Source organism: Ixodes scapularis, unplaced genomic scaffold (genome assembly GCF_016920785.2).
Source record: "Ixodes scapularis isolate PalLabHiFi unplaced genomic scaffold, ASM1692078v2 PGA_scaffold4__175_contigs__length_147842914, whole genome shotgun sequence".
In the NCBI taxonomy this organism is placed as follows: Eukaryota; Metazoa; Arthropoda; class Arachnida; order Ixodida; family Ixodidae; genus Ixodes; species Ixodes scapularis.
The window spans coordinates 113,125,039-113,146,621 of NW_024609879.1; the positions used below are offsets into that span (position 1 = coordinate 113,125,039).

Here is a 21,583-nt window from a genome sequence, read left to right on the forward strand (position 1 = left end):
ACCAGGAAGAAGGTATTAATAATCTGGGTTTGCTTCAATAAACCATTTAAAAGTGCACTTCGTCTTGTCTACTTCATTGTCCCTGGTTTATTCGGCGCTCTTCGTTAAGCACGTGTGACTATTGAAGTGACGTATGAAAGCACACTCCCCTCTTACGAAGACAGCTGAAATGCTCTCTACTTAACACACTTTCGTTGGCTCGAAAACACTATAGACTTTTCGTCCGGTGTGTTACTCGGTTTAATACCAAACGCCTATGTGGACTCTCTGGTGCGCGCTCGCACCTTTACCGTTCATTCAGTCCATCTGCTCTGAAAGGACACCTTAGTGGCTTCGACCAGTGACGTAGCCAAGGGGGGAGGCTTATGGCGGCTTCAGCCCGTCCCCTCCTTCCTCCACCCCTCGCCCTCAAAAAAAAAAAAATTCCAGATGACCTTGTAAGAGAAACATGCATTTTGACCTCCTCCTCCCCCTCCTCCTCTTCCCACACCCCAGGTCATAGACATCCCAGCCACCTCAACCCCCCTCCCCCTCCTCCGAAAAAAATTCCTGGCTAGGCCACTGGCTCCGTAGTCACACCTAAGCTTTCGCCATGTTTCACCTTACGGGTTGCGTGTTGAAAAAGGTTTGATTGACAGCTGCACTATTTTGTGGGGCGCACACAGTGTTGTAAACTATGTTCCAAACGGAGTATATATGCAAGTGAAAAAGGCACTCGAAATACTTATAAATGATACGTCTTAGATTTAGGTAAAGAGTTTGGTCGGAGGGGAAAACGGGATTGTATTCTAACATTGAACAAACTGGATGTTTGACGTTTACTAACTTGGCAGGCAAGTCACAATTAACAATTTGTAGTTTTCGTTCCCAATGAAAAAAATAGTAACGGCCCACACACACATACAAAAAAACGAGAATACAACAACATTCAGTTCTTGTTATCAAGATATGCTGCACCCCAAGTTATAAACAACCATAGTATAACAGCGACGGTATCACTCTTGAAATACTACGAGGGTAGACTGATAAATAATAAGACCATTTTTTAAAATTCTCTAACAAGGTAACTGCTGGCATTTTTTATTTTCAAGGTCAGCATTTAAATTCAATATACCAAATAAAATGTTAAAAAAGAGTTCAATATAAAATGTTTGTGACATCACTTTCAACGTTTCAGCCACGACTTTTTTCACTTCATCCTATGAACAAAGTTTCATTCTGTGGAGTTGTATTCTTTTTTTCTTTTTTTTTTTTTGGGGGGGGGGGGGGGTCGAAGATGCCTCAAATTTACACGGCGATAAGTCCGGGCTATATAAAGAGTGCAGTTACAACTCTTTCAAGGTTAACGCAAAATTAAATCACGCACTCTCTGTCATACTCTCACAGGCACGCGCCTTCGTCATCCGCCTTGATGACACGTATAAGGCACTTTCTTGTTTTGCGACAGAACGCTAAAGATGTTTACGGTCCAACTGCAGGTTTATACATGCGGATGCATTATCTACACAATCCTTAGCACACAGAAAAAAAAGGACTTTATTTTGCTTTTCAGTCAGCCCAAGTTGTTGCCGCTGGTTTACAAAACATTAGTAGCCGAAAGGGCATCTGTTTGTGTTGATGTCATGGTTGCAGTAACGTGTCTTGATCGGAGACATTACGAAAAGCATCAGCTGCCATGACTTCGAACTGCGGGCTTTTTCTTGGCTTATGATCACTGGACGCGTTTTCTTACGTTGTTCGTTGAAAACGACCAAGTTTTGGATTAAGAAAGCCTTCACCAAGCTATGAAAGCGTGGACTGTATAGTGTTCCTCCGGGGCCCGAGTTCAGATGCGCGTAAGAGTGCCTTACGTAGAGTAAGTACTATGACGTCAAAAATAAGACTTCCGTGTTTCCGTATAAGTGTCAAAACTTTATTTCCCTTCGGTTTCTGTTGATTTTGCATAAACCAACGTTTGACGTACCTAATGACAAACGTACAAAGAGGTCAAATGCCTCGATTTATTTTACAATAAATCAAATAACCATGCAAAATATATATCTGAGTATTGTGTGCGGTTGTATTTAGTTAGTTAGCTATAAAAAAACAGCAAAAAGAGGGCGGCAGCAACCCCGGCTGGACCGAAGGTCACAAGCCATAGAAGTTTAATGAGTAGGTATCTCAGTGTCTTCAGTGGAAAAAACGTAATTCGGAGCCAGATGCCTAACATGCGCCGCAGCATCAAAACCATAGAAAAGACTACCACCATGAAAAGATCAAGCAGGTTGTTGCCACGGTCGTCTCCATTCCCGTCAGACGTATCCACTTCTAGGACCTTTGTGGGGGAAATAGAAGCAGAAGTAAGGCCTAACCACGTAGTCCTGGTTTGAGATGCAAGAACGTAAAACACACTATTACGCAAGAGAAACGATTTGAGCATCCCCTAAATGTGCTCCTACATTAAAGCAGTATGCTTATACGAAAAGAAACTGAGGGAGAGGAAGACATGATAGCAGACGGGGAAGACAGAAACCCTAGCTCTGACTGGAAACATTAGTGGGTAAACAAAAAGGCTAGCTGCCTTGGCGTCTACTTACTTATCCTTCCAATGAGGGCTGGGCCCCTTGATGTCCCCGCGTGCTCTCATTTCCTTCCCCCTCAATTTCTCTTTGTAGTATTATGATAAATATTATAATTTATCCTGTCTCAAGAGAACTGCAGCCACACAGAAAGACCTGCAGCCCTTACGAGTAACGCCTAATGTGCAGCATTTAACGATGAATCGATAACATTGTTCAGATGACACAAAAATGCTGAAGCTAGTACACGTCTTGAAATGTTTATAAAGCAACGTCACAGATGACTGCCACCTGTTGCAGTCATTGAAAACATTGAAGACGTTGAACGGTCGAATGATCGTAGACAACTATTTCCGGAGCTTCGTCGGCACGAGAGTCATCACGTGAAAAGCTCCTCGTCATACTTTTGTCTACCGATTTTACCAAGGTGGACCCCGTGAACATTTGTGTATTCTTACGTGCTCTGAGAACACCAGTTTTGCGACGGAAGTATATTATGCTTCAAGGCAGGATGCCACAAATATTCAAATACCAATTTACGTGTTCTGTTTGTATGTTCTTGCAGGATTCTGTGCGGTTCTTGCCCAAACGGTGGTGACAACCGAAGCAGTGGGATATATATATATCTGGTCGAGAGAAATCTATGCAGTGTTTAATCTTAAGAATATTTTGTATTCGTTACAAAGAAAGCCTTCGCATCCCCGACAAGAAAAACACCTATACCTTGGTTTACTGCAAATCCACACTGTTATAGTTTATTTATAGGATTCAAAATAAAGGAGCTGCAGATTGGCGGCTATATTGATGCAGTATTAAATTTATTGAAACACCGTATGGATTTTCCACTACATTAATAAAACAATTCCAAGCGTGGGCGCATTTGCTGGACGCATTGTTACAACAAAAGAAACGAATATATTTGCCGTGGCTACAATTTTGAATTCTCTATCGAACCGAGATAGCTAGATTGCAGTATGTTTATTTTTGCGTTTATGACCTTGCACTGATTGATTTTATTTGATATATTAGTTTTCTTGTATAATGTCCAAATAGGGCCTAGAAAAACGAAATGATAAAAATATTGTTTGTTTTTTTTCAACTAAACAAAATTGCGTCGCTTGATGGACTCACTCTAAGGAAACATTATTGGTCGATTAATGAAATGAATGTAAAGGCGCAGATGAGCTGGTTTAGATAGAACATGACATAAACACGGAGCCGGCAGGTGAAACCGACACACACTAAAAGGTCTACAGACCTTTTAGTGTTTGCGTCGTTTTTACCGGCAGTTTCGTGGTTTATGTCAAGGTCGATTAAGTATTGCGTACGCTTCAGATTCTATCCGAGCGTAGCGCAAATCAATTACGAAAAGATAACACCGTTTTTTGAATCTTAACATTTTCCCATTTCAAAGCAGCAAAAGTTATTCTGAAATGTATAGACCTTTGCATCGCTTATCACCCGGGCGAAAAATGCTGAGTCACTGAGCTGTACACTCACGCGCAGCGACTGATCCACCGCACAGCTGAGCAACAGCGCATGTTCAGAAGGCGTTCCACAGCCCAGCAGGAAAAGATGGCAGCGCCAAAAAAGCAGAAGCCTGTAATTGTTTCCGAATTTACGCGGGTTCTATAAATCGTTTGTTCCTGGTGGCCGCCATGTTAAATTACGAATTGAGTTGGGGCAAGATAGCAAATCATTTTTTGCCGACTGGAAGGCGCTAGAATTGAGATAATTCGCACCACTGGTTAAACTTCATCTTTACTATAATTTTTATTGTCGTTACGCCTTACTTTTATAATTTTATTTTTTGTTGCCTAACCCGGCTACGTCACATTTCAACATGGCGACCTTTACACGAAAAGGGTCTACACTTCGTTTCAGTTTCAGTTCAGACACAGCTGATGCCATGAACTACTGGAGCCAATCAAACTCCGTCAAAAGCGCAAGTCACGAGGCCTTCCCAGTACACGATTGGTCGAGTGACGATAAAATACGTACGGAAGCACGACGAAAACCATGATGGTGCGCGTTTGACGATGTCCGAGTTGTTCCATCAGTTCGTTATTTTAATTTCCCCGAGTAATTATTTTTCACTTACAAATCGCACATTATATTAGGCTTATTCTAGAAGCTTCTTTTCAATATCGAAGTGTTTTAGCGCATCGTTCCGCTACTACCGATAACGATACCCGGCTACGATTCAATGCTAAAACTCGACACTATATGCTTATTTTGAATGTAACGCTAAGGGAACCGTTATTTCTCAAAATTCAAAGCACTCGTTTATCAGCTTTGTCTGTATTTGCTACGAATATTTTTAGCACGCTCGGATGAATAAGGCATTATTAATGTTGATTAAATGGACGCCACACTTTAACCAGGCCTGTAGGCTTTCTGATTTTAACTAAGAAATGCCGACAACCGTTCCTTGGTGTCAAAAAACACAAAATCGGTTAAAAACGAAAAAAAAAAACAAAAAAAAAACACCAACAGGACTCCGTTGGCGGCAATACAAGATCAGTTCAAAACAAAAATTACGCATTTCTTGAATTTTCAGCTCAAACAAGGGCAGTTTTTGTAGAAGCCGTCCCCTCCTACAACCGAATTCTGTGCTTTACATGTTTTGCTTTTCTCCGATAATCATTGTTTTAACGTACTTCCGGAGTAGATCACCGAAAGCTACTGATATCTTAAAAGTAAAAGACACCAAAGGTGACGAGAATAATCCCTGGAGAAGGGGAATAAGAGGGACAAAGGACAGATACAAATCTCAGACCACATGCCAGGTGACTGGTGCGCGACCGAAAAAATCCGTCTGGTCTGGGTATCGAACCCGGGACCTCTCCATTTTCACAGGTCCCGGGTTCGATACCCCGACCAGGCGGATTTTTTTTGGTCGTGCACCAGTCACCTAGCTGTGTTTGCAGATTTATGTTTGTCCTTTGTCCCTCTTGTTACCCTTCTCCAGGAATCTTTTCGTCATTCTTGTCCAGCTCGCTTGCACCTTTGCATTTAATTGCATTAAAATCACACCAAAAGTATCCACCAATTTTCCTTCTAAACATATATACACCAGAAAATCTGGGGCCTAACTATTCGGTTCTTCGTGTATTTTGATCAGATCTCTTTTTCGGAGGCTATCATATCCTAAATATCTTGGCCGCAAAACGAATGATTCAGTAACGAACACAAGGACAATGAACGAACGGTAGGGCTGAAAGTAAGAGCAAAATACCGATATGTTCAGAAACGACCAACTGCACTTTTTTCTTGGACAGCCGATATGTCGGACCTGGCGAATACGTCAAACCGTCGTCCTACTTTCCGCAAAAATAAGTCTCTAGCTCGTGGGGAACAGTAGTACAAGGGGTCCTATAAACTCGTCGAACACAAAGTTTAGGACCGAAGTTACGGAGCGAGCCTATTGGACTCTCGCGACTATATGCCACCGCACATTTGTCGTCGAAGCTCAATTGGAGCGCTCGCTGCGAACTTGATCGGCTCGTACTTTGTGCTTGGCAAGCCTAGCGCCTGAGGAGCTGACTTCTCTGTTTGCCGAACAGACGTATTTCTAATTTACTGGAAATCAGTATGACCAAGTATGATCGATGTTGTAAGTAAAAATTAAAAATAAAAAAAATAACGATAACCACGTAAAAGCGTTTAATGAATTTTTCCTGGAAACAAACGTTATTCGCTCAAATATAGAAAAAGCCATAGGGGGAAAGCAAATATTAAAGCAAAAATTAGAATCAGATTTTTATAGCCCCTTTTTAAATGGTGGGTTAAAGGGAAGGCTAGGTTAGGTTAGGTTGCTGACACATTGAAAAGCAAAAGTTGTAGACACCTTAAAAAATGCGTGTCTGAAGTGTTCTCTCGATCTTTTTAGCAGGAGCGTCGTAAAAGTCAATTTCAATGTCGACGTAGAGACGCCCGTTGCTGCGCGCCGACGGTTTTAAAGCGCGAAAGCAGAGAGAAAAACTAGCAAAACTGACGTCATCAGCGGGGTCGCCACTAACCTGGCTCAGGGGTGCCACCGATGACGTCACGATGCTCTGCACAGAAAACAGGCGGCAGTGTAGGATCGCCGCGTGCCTGGAGGCAACCGCTGCACTTATTTTTCAAATTCCATGTGGTTTACGTTTAGTTCTGCCCAAGATAAATGAGATAACTGAACTCACGGGACAAAAAGTTATAAAAGTCCCCTCCTAATTCATATTTCTTGAAAAAGTGCTTCAGCTCCCCTTTAAGCTTAATAAGTACTAAAACGAGTAATATTTGACGGAATACCTAATTCAGGAACTGGGTTAAAGTTATCTACATTCCTTCTGTTTATAGACTTAAACGTAAACGTGTCGCCAGAAGTCCGCCTGACTACGCAAACAATATGAAAGCGGTACTTAGTAAACTCTGACCAGTTTCTTCATTGTGCCCGACGTTTGGAAACCGGCTCGGCTTCTTGTTCACAGGTGACAGTATGTGGGCCTAAAGGGCGCAATCTGTCGTTATTTTCTTCATACTGTCAGCATTGTTCTTTCTCTTCTGTTTTTGTGTGTTTCGCATTGCAGCCTGTACATATAACTGCTTGAAAGCGTTCCGGTGGAATGGTTCAGGTTGTTGGTATTCCGTATATGCCAAGATTCTAACAATTAAGAGTCGTCTCCTTCAGGTATTGACTTAAACAATGTTGGCTATTCCATATCGCGTTGGCACTGGAAACAAGTCGGTACGCTCCAAGTTTCATGAACATATAAAGCACGATAGACTGTACACAGTGTTTGATTTTAATTTGAACAGATCTACTAAAGGGAGGTTGTGAAAGGTACACAAGTGCGGCGCGTGCTGTTGAGTTGACCGATTAGGGGCACCTTGTATAGGGTGCTAAAATTCAAGGTAAATCGAACATCCAACTAAAATGTACCAACCTTCGCATTTGAGAAAGTCACCATATGATTCCGATTACAAACTTGCCGTCATCTAAAACCCCCAAGTCACTCACGTTTTGAAAGTCTTGAAATCGGCAATGAGCGTGGCGTTCCATTGAAGTTGCAACCCGTACAGCATGCGCAAGGCTGGCGGTTTTAAAATTCGGATGATAGATAAACTGGAGACATTTTAAGTAAATTGTTCAACTTATGGGGATGATACGCCCTGTATATATGTCCCCCCTGCTGCGTAGCTCACCCGCGCAGATTCCATAGGTGTACCTATGAAGGCTTTTTTTACTAGATCTATTTCATTTCAAATCTAAGAGCCTGTAAACGGGTGTTGCTGAACAGTTTCGAAAATTTCTAAGAAAACAAGAAGTGCTTAAAAAATAAAATAAACGCCGGCCTTGCGTCTGTTGCATGAAGTAGTAACTTTTGCGCTCCCCGTATTTCCCACGTATTTCAAGACGTGCTGAAATTCTGATATAGAGGTTTTAGATTTTAACGAATTAAAACTTGCTTTGCAAAGGCTATGTATTTGTTTTTCTAAACATGCTTGTTTGCATTCCTTGACGTCCGCCGAGACTGTCAGTTCGTTTCGAAAACAGTTTTCTTTTCTCAAACTTCCTAGTTTTGAAATCCTTGGCTGAAACAGCCAATATTTAAGATTTCATTTCATTTACTTTAGATTTCATTTCATTTACATCACATCGCTCATACAACTGCCCCTAAAAGACCGATTTGAGGGGCGGTCTGAGTTGCGATTTTATGCATCAAAATAATACGAAGAAACTTGCACATTTGTTCAAACTGAACTGAGCGCAAACTTTTATTTCCCATCACAACTCGAAAGAGCACAGAGAGCGAAAAGGTTAAGTTTGTCAGGGTGTCTAGAATTTTTTTGTTGTTGGTTAGTCAGGTTTAATGCATTCCCAGCAATGAATACATGCATTTGGAACATGAATGCGAAAAAAATCGCCCAATGAACAGCTGTTGCTTTTGGGTTCGCTCGATTCCTTAGCTATATGCCGGTCGCTACTCAGTAAAGGACTTGCCCCATCGTTCTCAGAGTGGTCGGGGTCGAGGGGGCGTGGGCAATCCGCTCCTCTCTTCGGCTCCTTTAGGATTACGTCAGACGCCTGTAATCGGGGCAGTATTATCATAAGGCATAATAAGGCACATAAGTGTGACACTGCTGTTACAAGGCAGCGTAGCAAAAAAAAGTGCTATACTTTGTCTCACCTTACGATGGACTAAAGGTCAAAGCCACAGGTCGCCAGGTCCAATCACGTTACACGTTAAGCTATGACACGCTTAACATTGATTAGGGGTGGACGAATAATGCTCCGAATCAAAAGGTGCTGCATCATTTCTGTAGCTTCGACACTGCAAAGAGCCTATATGTTGTGGCTGTCTTTGCGATGTAAAATTGGTGAGTCACTCAGTGCTATCCGATTCGAACCACTGTCCGCCCATCCCCATTAGACGCGGGCACCGACAGGTGCATTGGAGCCAAATACCAGGCAATTTATAAGTGGCTCGTGATTGGATCTGGTGGTCCGTAGCTTTTGCCTTTAGTCCATCGTAGGGTGAGACGAAGTATAGTACAGCATTTTCCGGTTCATCAGTCGCACCTTCGTACAAATTGCAGCCCCCTATAAATAGCGGTTTTCAGAGTAAACGTTGGTAAATAAGTTGTCTTTTTTTGTACATGTCGCACATATAAAGGGTGTTGTCTTTTTAAGCTCAACAGATTGGTTTTAATGCGAAAACATTAACTGTCTCATGGAGGGAGCAGTCGTCATTAGCCTTGAAGCTACGCCAAACGGCACCTTCAATGCTTTCTCCGAGTGAAGCCAGCTCCTAGCTATGAAACCACGCGAAAAGCCTAGCCAAGCGGCACCTAGTTTCCCCGATCCTAAAGGAGCGGAGTAAAGCTAATGGATTTCGGCTTCGGTCCCATTGGCTGGTGCGCGTGGACGAGGCTCCCATTGGCCGCTGCGCGTCAGTTTTAACGACCGCCACCCCTTGGCGCTGCGTGTCTGTCCGCGCCCCGACAACACAAAACGTCCAAGGTCAGAGCGGCGAAGAGAGGGCGCGCTCTGCCGTCAACGCAAGTACGCTGCAGACGAAATGGGGAGCGGAAGAATGACGTGCATGCTTTCGCATTCATAACTCATAAGATGGGCTTAGGTGTACCTCGAGCCTATTATATGTAGCCGTGAAAGCCACACTATCGCCGTTTGTGGAGATGAGTTTCAAGGCCAGGGGGGACATAATATAGCCCATCGTTAAGACCGGCGACAAACGAAAAGAATGGATACAAAACACACGTCTCAAATTTTAAAAGGTGTGTCCTGTCCCCATTTTTTCCGTTCGTCTCCAGTCTTAACGATGTGCAACCTAAACCAGCTCGCCTGCTTACTCACTTTAACATAATATATGTGGCTAATGGTCACGATCAATCGAATAATTAGGTAAAATTTGTAGATTACTCATTATTTTGTGAAAATAAACTTTTAGTACCAATTCGAAACTTGCTGAGTGTCGTCGAAGAGCACTAAATCAGCATTTTTTACAAAGACTGAGCGCGCGGGAATCGCAGTAGTACGTTAAAGTTATTACTCGTGCAAAAGGCACAAGGCTGAGTTCAGAAAAGGCAGATAAGGCGCGGAAAAACCAGCCGGGAGCGTTACGCACCGGTAGCCTTGTTCCCGCTGTACCAGTGGTCACTTTAGAGCTTCACTATGCTTCCCACGTGCTCTATGTCTTTCTAATAATGAACGATTTAGTGGTTTTCGATGACGTTCAGCCAGTTTTGAATTAGAACCAGAGGCCAGATTCACGAAACTTTCTTACGACATAAAGGTTCGTAAGTTTATCTTATGACGAAGCTACGAACTTTTAGTATACCCGAAGCAAAATGTTCGTAAGTTTTGCGTAAGTTACATATTTCGTCGTAACTAACGACAACCTTCCGAACATTTGGCTTCGGGAACACTGAAAAGTTCGTAACTTTGTCGTAAGACAAATTTACGGACTTTTTTGTCGTAAGAAAGTTTGGGAACCTGGCCTCTGATGTTTATTTTTAATAATTAGAAGGTTAATTAACATATATTAGTTATCTAGCCGACTGATCAGGCCGTATAACTCACCTGCAGAAACAGCATTAGTGTAGCTTTCACAGCACGTATCTGTAAATCCTAAAGAAGCACCCTGTATATAGGTGAGCAGAAAGTTGAGGCGCGAGCAATCCGGTGGTGGTTGAACGTAAAGACGAAAAATCCGAGATCAGACTGAACGAAGGTGTCATGTCAGCCCTCGTTCGTTTTAGTCTCGGGATTTTAGTCTTTTAGATGTTTTACTGCCGGCGCGGCTAGGCGATAGAGAAGTCCGCCGAGAAATTGAGGGAAATAAGGAAAAGAAAGCTCTCCTGGGCTTCAGAACGCCAAGCTCTGGTTGGACTGATTAGTGCGTAGACCTAAGGCTATCTGCCTTTGTCTCCACTGCACTCGTCGAAACCGTTCGATGCGAAAGTCGAACGCCGAACGCCGGCGTTCCGCCTTCGAACGCGTTCGAAGACGCGTTCCCTCAGTTTCTCGACGCATACGAAAACCCGTGGCAAATTTCAGTCCATACTTGCAGAAAAAATAATAGCATAAGTCGCTGTGTTGTATAAAAAAATTCCACAAAAATGGTAAGAAAAAAAACAACACGACTTTTACATTTGTAGAAACGGCCCTATACATTTATATATCCGAAAATCACACAACAGAGATTGCGCACTGCCTGAACATCCCAGGCCCGCAACGTAGCATAGCAACCCAGCCGATTTTCAAGCGGACAAGTTTTAGACACACATGAAACTTCCTGGTAGCAGCCGTGTGGCGTTTAAGAAAACTTACAACGTACCTTACTGAGAAAAAAAAATGCACCCACACAATTTTTACTTTATGATCAATGTTGGTGGTAACGCGTTACTTTTTCGGTAAGGACGTACCCGTTACATCTTCAAAACAACAACGGGTAACGTAGTTACGTTATTCACTGCACCTTCCCGAAGCCTGAAAAAAGTGCATTTAAATGTTTTTCGCGTATCTACTTCGTTTCAGCTTAACCCGAGATGCAGCCGAAGCTACGAGCTCATGGGACCGGACTTAAAAAGCAATCCCTTTTGAGTAACGGGTTCCTTGTAACCCGTTCCTTTCTCAAGTAATTTTGTAATTGCCACATTACTTTTTGCGTCAGTAATTTGTAGTGTAATTTTGTTACAAAATAATGGTAACGACCACTTTGTTTACTCGTTACTTTCTGAAAAATGTGAACACAACAGAGAAACTGGAGCAATACGAACGTGCGACCGCCCGCTCGACCGAAGCCGAAAAACGAACGCTTGCGCCTATGCATTTTTCGGTACTGCATGCAACTACTCCGTTCATGCAAAACCTGGAAGTGCGTCAAAGCTATACGGACGAAACTGCAGATTGGAAGGCGCATGGTCACAGTTCCGGTCGAGTTCGTTTGACTGCTTGACTGAAAGCGGGACATCCCTGCTTCGTGTGTCACATACTAAGCTACTCCTTCAATTGGACTCCACGCTTCATGCGAAGCGCAGGTCTGCCGGTGACTCGCTTCAGTTTCTAAACGCAGCGCAGTCCAACACACTCAAACGCAAAAGTGTGTATGGGCCTTCAGACGTTGCACTCACTCTGGAAGGGCCCATTTTAAAAGGGAGCTCTCGAAGTTCGGTTCATTACCTCCGAGTTTCCTAGCATAGGTAAACACTTCTACCGATCACGCGCACCACTGGCGTTGTTTGGAGAATTCCAGGGACCATTTCCGGTTGCCTAAACTAGCCGTGCGGTGGGTTTGGTTCCAGCTTTCGCTGGTCAGCTTACAGGTGAACGGAGTACACCTGCATTCTTTCTCTTAATTACAATATTTTATTTTCACGAGGATCACCATAACGCGGGTATATATCAGAAATGGAAAGTAGTGTTTGGGGACATTTTTGAAAACATAAAAATTGTTTCTATCATTTTTTAGCCACGTGAAAGTAATGGGCAACGTAATTAGTAAAGTAATCTGTCATTTTTAAGTAATTTCTAAAGGCAATTGATTAGATTTTGAGGCTCGGTCATTTGTAATTGTAGTCCATTACATTTTTCAAGTAACGGGCACAAGTCTGGATGGGACCAATCTGACAGCGTCCAAAGAGCCCCATCATGGTGTTGGTTGTGTTTCTGTACGTGTTCTATGATTGGTGAACCAATCATAAACAAAAGAAAAAGGTCCAATGAGTTGCGCTTTTGACGCCGCTTGATTGGTCCCATTCGCTGGTAGCGTCGGCTGCGTCTGGACTTACGCTTAAACGAAATAAGGGCGCTAGGTCATTCAGTATTGCACCCATTCCACATACGTTTAAAATTTTGCCCGTCTCTCCCCCCCCCCCCCCCCCCCCCCCCCCTTCACTTTCCTGCGAAAAGTCCCACTATAGGAAAAACCCCAAAGTCCACGCCATTTTGTCCCAGTGTAAAGAAAAACGTTGTCGACAAAAACAACGCTATTATCATTAATTTATAACGAAAAAGTAATGCAAAAGTAACCTGCGTAGCGCGTCCCTTTTATTTTCAGGTAAAGTAGGTTGGTAACCCGTTCCTTTATGTTGCAAGTAACCAGTAACGTATTTCGTTACTCTTTCCCGATAACGGCTACAACGCTGCTTATGATTGATTGATTGATTGATTCATTCATTCATTCATTCATTCATTCATTTTATGTGCTCATGAACGGCGAGTAGCCTAAGTAATGATGCAGATAGTCAAAGTGAGCAAGAGTCAAAAGGAGCATAATACCCTAGGAATAAGCCATATGAAGTGAAAACCGAGCCTCATATGGCTTAATTAGCTGAATTCACAATCGTAAGCGATTCAAACATGCTCTCTTATTTTATACATATACTATGCACATAAAACAATGTCAGTGTTGCGGGCCAGATCGATTTAATTCAAACATCGATGTCTGGAAAGTTATTAATGACAGGTGGAAGAACATAATGTCATGCATGTGTATTTTCATTTAAAAAGTATGGTAAACAACCGTGGCCAAACATTAAATTGACTCGTGCGTGCTTAATTTGAAATAAAAATGCAAATAATACTTCATATGGATATTTCATATGGTTTTATCAAATATAAATCGTATGGGTGCATATTGTGTTCAATAAGGTAGTGTGAGGAAGTTGCAAAATTCGTGTCGGAAGTGTTACAGAAAGCAGTCATTTTATTGGCCAAAATACGCCGGTGCAACAGAAAAAAACTTTCGAAATGCCTAAATATTAAGTCGGAACTCGTATACTTCATCTTTATGGCGGCACTTCCGCTTTGATTCATCCGCAGATTTTGTTGTGCATAGCCTTTTGTCGGCTGGAGTGCAAAGGTGTATTTCTCATAACGCTTCACACAGCCCACCTATTGCCTTTTTTTTTATCCGACCACTATCAGGTTTCGCCAAGGGTCATCGTGTTGATGATATACGATAAAAGAAATTTCTTGCTATTATGGTCATTTCTCATCGCATTGATTCGCATGGCTTCCGTATGTGGCACGTCTTCGAAATACGATGGCGCACAATATGGATAGCGACGCCTCAATAGAGTGGGCCTTCATTGTTCAAAACAAAAAGACGCAGATGGCAATTGGAACTACTGTATTCCAGAGTTTAGAGGACAGTAAAATCAGTACATGAGATCAATAAAAGAGTTCAACAAAAGAAAGCATTCTGATTTTATGAGTCAAACTCTATTCCTTTATGATAGTTTGTTCGCAGACTGTGAACCAGGGGAACATGCGTAAATGAGAAAGCAAATGATACGCTACATGTCTTGACTGATAGAATCTAATAAGCACAAATAAAAAAAGTAAATGGCTAAACCAGATGGGTCTGTCTTCTGATTGCGTTGATATATATACATGAACCTTTTTATTCACATAGAACATGTTAAAATTTAAACTCCTAGCAGCCTTTTGTATCGCAGATTACTGTAGCGAAAGAATCTCCCGTGCAAATTCACCCGTATTGAAAAAAACAAAGAAAAATAGGGGAAAGCGCGGTAGTGCTCCGTCTCGAACCGAACACTTCCAGTGCTTTGTTTGAGAATCCGATGCTGAACCAACTGTTCAACAGTTGCCACGGGAGAAAAGCGAGTTTGAAACGTCCTCACAAGGTATCGAGCACCTTCGCCCATATGGCAAGGGAGCATGCAGGAAACAAGATGGAAGTGGAGATGTCAAGGACGTGCTTTAAAGGAGGCGGGGAGTCGCAAAATAACGGGACCAAAGATTAAATGTGCAACCGCAAGCGGGACGCGAAATTCGCGGTTTACTGGCTCTGAAGCGCCAGCTCTTGCAGAGCTGCCTTTCATAAACGCTGCCACCGAGGATGTTCGCGTCGTCGATACACAACGAGTATCAAGTTTTTCAAATTGTAATATCTTATTGCAAAGCAGTTTTTAAATTTAGTACTTCGTTGTACTTTCAGTTTCTAAATTTTTTTTTTTATTACTGCGAGAGCAGTAAGTGGGACACTGCGGGTTTCGTGCCGTCTTCCGCGCTCGATATCGACGCGGGTCATTTTTTGGCACTCCGCCAAAAGATTTACATTGACGTCACGCCGCTGACGTCACGAAGCTCGACACGACTATGACGTCACGTCGCGCATCACGTCCAATGTGACCTGGCGTCGTCAGCTGACACCGTGACGTTACATTGTCATGTCGAGTCACGTTGCACAGTGACGCCACGCGAGTTAATGACGTCAGATGATACCGTGAGTCGCGGAATGTCAAGACGTCACTTCACACTGACGTCACGTAATATTCGGACGTAATGTGACGATATGTCGCCATGACGGAATGCAGAAACTTCATCAGGAGACTGCTCATAATGGAAACAATAAAAATAAAGTGTGTTCGCTAATTATGCCAGAAAGGATCTCGGGCGATAAAACGAATAGAGCTAGGTAGGTGATAAGCCGGCGAAAACACGGGCGTGAAATTAGGTGTATCTATAGCTACACGCTCGAAACTTAAGTGCGCAATTTTGGAAGTGTTCTTCTGTGAGCACAAGGCGGTGTGTCCAATAACATTGCATGAGACGTTCACGCGGCCACACCAACGACATGGAACCGTTCATGCATATATAACACATGCAGTTTAGTCGTTCCATGGATTTCAAACAAAGGACTGCAATTTTCGAAATGTTCTTCAGTTACCAGAACGCAGTCCTAGTCTAAGTCCAATACAATTGCTTAACAGGGTCACGAAATCCTCTCTGCTTAAGGCACCCTCATTGGTTCCAAAAAGCTATGGAATTTTCGACCGGTGTGTTACTCGGTTTAATACGAAAGGCCTAATGGTGCGCGCTCGCACCTTTAGTGTTCATTCAGTCCACCTGCTCCGAAATGACATCTTAGAGGCACCGACTTCGCACCTCAGCTGTCGCAGTTTTTCATCTTCCGGGTAGCGTAAGTGTTTATAATGTTATGGTTTGTCGAGTGTCAGTTGTCTTGGATATCATTGCCTTTCTTGTGGAGTGCCAGAGAATTCGAGTATTGCATATAATTTTTTTTAACAAATTGCCCTCATGCTGGCATTGATGACGTAAGTTACTTTTGTGCGTTCATGTACAGTTTATGACTAGGTCTTGTATGTGTTTAAATCGTAAGACTTTAACACCTATAAGCGATCTAAGCTTAAGCGGGCCCGTGACTTTTGTATTTTTTTAATAAACCTTGTTATTTGCGCAGAATTACCGCGAAGCGACAGAAATACCTTATGGGTTGCCACTGCTTTTGCCACGGTATTCCACGAAAAGGGGATTAGTTTTTGAGTTTTTATTCGCTTACTCCCCGTGATTGATAAAAACAAAAAACAAAACGATCACTTATGTTGTATAACATTTTGTAGTTTTTATCCGCGTTCCCGTCCGAGTTAATATCGTTCCGTCATACATTAAAAAAATAATAAAAGATTACCGGAATTGCAGCCAGAAGCGCGGCGATTAATAATAAACTTTCACGCATCTACACTTGCTGAGCTTTTATTTTGAACTTCATTATTTCACAAACGACATTCTGTGCCGATTCAATAATCTTGAACAGTTCTAGCGTTTTTTGGCCGTGGCTTTTCTTTGTTTCTTCGTACCAGTGGCTCTTGTGTTTTTCTTGGGACCTCCTTTCTTTTTCTGCTGTAAACAGTGCCAACAAGGGGGACATTACGGTTTTGGCAGGTATCGAAATTTGTGGGCGTAGTTATTTGCTGGTGCATGTTAAGTCTATACTCTAGTAATAATAATGAAATAAGCTTTATTCTTCAAAAACACCAAAAAATCACGACGGGCCTCTAGATAAAAAAAAAAAACACTAAACCTAAGAGGTTGTCTTTTCCTACCCGGTAAGGACGCACATGTTTAAAAAATAAGCGTGTGTGGAAAGTTGTCGAATATTTATGGCTACACTACAAAATTATCGATTAACGGGCGAAACCAAAACTGTACCCCTGAGGGATGATGATAGCGCCTCTGAGGTTCAGCAAACTTAGAGCACACACAGTTGGGTACAAACACTATCATCCCACAGGAATACACTTTCGGTTTCAACCGCGAATAAAAAAGTTCGTATTGTAACATAAATGTTGTGCCAAAATATTTTTTTTGACCAACATTTATTTTGAGATTTTTCTATCGTTGTTAGGTACAATAATTTTTTTTCTAGGTTCAGTGTTCTTTTAAGATGCAGTATGCCATCAACATCACCCTCCATTCTAATTTTTTTATATTATAAACGAAAAAAGAAATATAAGTCTACACAAAATTCAGCTGCAAACGTCGAAAAAGGAAAGTTGCCGTGCATTTTGACCTCTAGTTTGAATGTTGGTTGTCGGTTTTAGTTCGAGAGATTACAAAAAGTGGCTTTATTTTGTCTAAACTATCCTCACAAAACTGTCGAAATGAAGAACGTGTAAAGGTGAACAACATCTTCGTATCTTGCTGCTAGTATCCAATAACGCGGCACATCGAGTTGTTTGATTTCTTCTGGAAACGCGATTTGTAATGGGCTGTCAATTTTTCCCGAGCGAAGCCCAGGCTGAGCGCTGCAGACGGCCTTTCATCAGCTGAATTTCAAGCTCCTTTGGCACACAAGGCGAAAGGATTGAATTTAGAACCCACCAACAACGCAGCACTGTTGCCAACAATGCAGTTGAAGGCAACGTAATTTGCTTCTTACTCGCGACTGTAGAGGCGACTTGTAAGCTGGTGTTTCTATCATTGACTCGGGTATATGGAAGAGAGGCTTGGATGTAGATGCTATTCAAATATGCAGCCGGCACTTAAATTATTCGCTCTGCGTCTCGGTCTATCATTGACGTTAAAACAACAAATAAATAAGAATATCGCTACTCTCAATAAACTAGCTAAAAGAAAAAGAAAAAAAAAGTTTCTTGTGTTGTTACGCATCGCCGGCAAAAGCATGAAGCATTGCAGTGGTTGTTTGATGGCGCGCTTTGTAAACGGCTGGCGACCCTCCCTTGTGCCACAAAGCTTGTCTCGCCGGCCCAGAAGTCGCGCTCCGTTGAGCAAAGTTTCGTGAATACCCTCTACGCGAAGTAGCATGGCCACCACACACGGCAATGTGTGAAGTATTCCAGCCGAAGAAGACGCTCTTGAAGCGTTTTCACTGTTTCGATTGGGATTGACCAGGAGTAGAGATGGACTTCGAGAATGCGGAATTCAGTAGAGCACACAGAAACCTTGGAATTGAACTAGGGGAAGCGGGCCAAATAGCCGCTGCGGCAGAACGGTGCCAAGAAAGCCCAGTATCTCCTGGATGAGTCCACGTTTTGCAGTGATTATTTGGAACGATGTCTTTAAGTGGAGGCGCTAGCACGCACCGTTCCCGGTATGGTCTATCGTGACCCACTCTGACACACTGTGGGGTCTCGAGCCAGCTGAACAGCGGGTGGTAACAAACCCGACCCATCAGACAACTTGGTCGTACGCTTTGAAAGCCCGGTGCCATTGCTTCGACGTAGTGTCTAGGTTTCTGAAGTTGAATGCAGATTACAACACCGCCGGCAAGTGTCGGGACCAATGTTGGCTGGGTTCCAAGAAACTTGCAAGGACAGTAACTCCTGCGGTGAGCAGATGGACGGAGCTGCGGAAAAAATAGAAAAAGGAAGGAACAATGGCAGAGCACCAATCGAATAGTGGAAGAGGAATTTCGTTCAAAAGAATTCAACGCAGACGTGCTACTCTATTCACGTTTCATTTTGCTTCACATGCCGAACAGGAAAGTTTGCACCTTTCATCTTGCCGGTTGAGGGTGGCAGGGGTTGGGTTGGGGGGCTGGGGAAAGTTACTAATTTCTCTCAAAAAAATTGAAAGCTAAGTAGGAAACGGAATACTCCAATTCGGGTACATGTTGCGAAGTCTGCGTTCTGCACCGACAAAGGCGAGCCAAGTAAATTCGACGACAGACAGGATACAAGTCAAGGAGATGGTGCCTTTTTCAATCCAATTTAGCTTTCCGTGTCTTGCGTTTTTTGCCATTGTTTTACTGGACCGGTCATAGTACTACTTCGGCGTATTGTAATATACTTTGATAAGCGGTGTCATATGAAGTTTTAATCTGTGACACTTGGAGCGCTAATTTGAGAAAGTTATAAGGGTGTAGCTGTCTCCTGGTAACAGCTAAAAACGCGGTCGTCTCTGGTTCCTGTCTAAGCCTAACTTTTTTCTTTGCTACTTGGATATCTATTTAAAGAAAGATAGCTACACATGGACGTTCCACAGAGAAAAACCGACCATAAAATACATATTTCATCCAATTTCTAGGTGTTAATTTCCTTTTTTGTTCTATATTATATGGCTGTTAGCACATTTTACTTGAATGTCGAAGACTGGGAAGTAAGTACGCCGTGAAATAAAACATACGTCCGCTGTCGTTGGCATATTATGTCCGGTGAAGCGGGGCTGCAGGTTCGGGATCTACGCCGCATCTCATACTACGATGTACAACACTAAAAACTACGCGCTGCCACATTCAATCACGAGCCAGCTAGAAATCTAGTGATAGAGTGCTCCGACACACGCACACGGACACGCGCTTTTAGGAGTCACCAAGTTTCTAGTTTGCTCGTGACTGGATGTGGTGACCTGTAGCTTTCGCTGCAGTCTGTCGTAGGGCGATATAAACTGTTTTTTTAGAAAGAGGATTGGGAGAGTTTGCTTTTCATTATTATAACTTACAGGGCGCACGAACAGTTAGTTGTTCTTGCGTGCTATAAATGATAAGTATAAACTATGGTATTTTCTAAAGGCACGCCGGTAGAGCTTTAGATTATTCTAAATTTGGCAAAGTGGGAAAGGAGCTTGTGGTCTCTACGCAACACCACATAAAATAACCAAAAACTGCCCGAACAGCCTCCTCAACATCTATAGAACGCCATCCCACTAGAATGATGCCAACTCAGGAGTTGTGCCTGAATTTGACACCGAGCACTTTTAAACGCATCGATTGGACAGGAGGCCCAGCCGTACGTCGGCTCAACAATCGTGTTCGGTTTGTGTCTGTGCCCGGCCTCACTGTGACGTCGTGAAACAGCACACGGGCTTTGACTATTCTAGCTGATGTTGCTTTGAATAGGCAGAACTCAGAGAGAAATATTTTAGAAGAATAATTTCTGAGTTACCACCCATCTGCCTTTACAAGGATGCTGCGAAGACGGGACCCACGTTGGGAGAGGAAAAAGTTTTAGGGAACTGTTTTTGCACATTCGATACTGTACGATGGGTCCTCCGGTATGCACTGTGCTTTTTGTGAGTCTTCTGCGGTACAAGACGCATATTTCGTACCGGAGGGCCCAATGTATTGTATCGAATATGCAAAAACGGTTTCCTAAAACCCTCTAATGACTCTGATAACGATACTCCATTACGATATGATGCATCCGTCAAGGCGACGGCGGAGTATTGTGTGATGTTTTTGGAGATACAAGAACGATGAACACAAATGTCCTAGTACGCATAGCTGCACGGCACGATGATTGCCCACGTGTGTCGTTTAACAACCGAGACTGTGGTGCAGAAAGCGAAAACAAAAAAAAAAACTTATAGTCTAAGGAATATACAAAGAAAAGAACGTCTGAAGTTTCTTTTTAATTTAGCTCGTATTAGTCATTTATTCCAAAAGTCAACATTCAGTTTTGATATATACCGCAACCGACTGGGTCGGCAAAGGACAGCCATTATAAATTCAATGATCAGGCCAAGCGAGGGCCCATCCGACCGGGCAATCCCCCTGAATTTTCGCTCTATGTTTTAATTTAGATTCCGCGTTCTTTACCCCCTTACCTCTGCAATCGAAAGCAGAAGTTCTTTAGAACTTTTATTTTTATTTTCAAAGGCCAAATTTACGGGTTTCCTTTTAAAACTGTCATCACACACGAAAACAAAAATTAAACGCATTCTTTGTGGAGTATTTAATAGATAGGAGATGTTGAGAGCAATTTCGAAGTGAAGGAAGTATCGAAGCAAAAATTTGCGCTTATTATTTGACCATCGAAAAACAAGTCTTTAGATACGTATTTTCACTCAGTTACGGCTTCGTCTATGTTTAGTACGCATATAACGGCTGACGATTAAATGCATGTTTCAAAGCCGTCGCACCAAACATAGAAGTGGTAATCAATATGTCTGCAGTTCAAGATACGTTATCATAACTATGGACATCGTTTTTTACAAACTTCTCGACATAAAGCAAACCGACAACAAAAACAAAGCTCAATTATGAAGGTTCCTTTGTCAAAGTGCGTAATTCATAAAAAGATGGTACTCCTGCCTATTTGATTACCTGATTTCTTACTTCCTTTTTTATCAAATACTTGATAAAATTTGGACTGTCTTCAAAATTCCAAACTTAAAATGGCTGCCGTAGAACGGCATTCACCTTGAGTATATATGGCAGTGCCGTACGTGAAATGCAGTGTACCGTTAACCGAACAAAAAATCAGTGCCAAACGTGAAAAAAACTAATTTA

General features: G+C 42.6%; 1 protein-coding gene across 5 annotated transcripts in view; it reads right to left on the minus strand.

Annotated features, from left to right (window-relative positions):
- Nucleotides 1-1,986: 1,986 nt before the first annotated feature.
- LOC120848893 overlaps nucleotides 1,987-21,583 on the minus strand; it is a 54,094-nt gene continuing 34,497 nt past the window's right edge. Inside the window, exons 10-11 of one of the 5 annotated variants that reach the window (XM_042293361.1) lie at nucleotides 8,545-8,628; nucleotides 1,987-2,314 (exon numbers count right to left, since the gene is read on the minus strand). In XM_042293361.1, the coding sequence (XP_042149295.1) occupies nucleotides 2,072-2,314; nucleotides 8,545-8,628 (327 nt within the window). In that variant the 3' untranslated portion in view covers nucleotides 1,987-2,071. Of the gene's footprint in view, nucleotides 2,315-8,544; nucleotides 8,629-16,571; nucleotides 16,735-18,610; nucleotides 18,701-21,583 lie in introns of those variants that run through there. The other 4 variants (XM_042293363.1, XM_042293360.1, XM_042293362.1 and 1 more) reach the window with 4 other exon arrangements.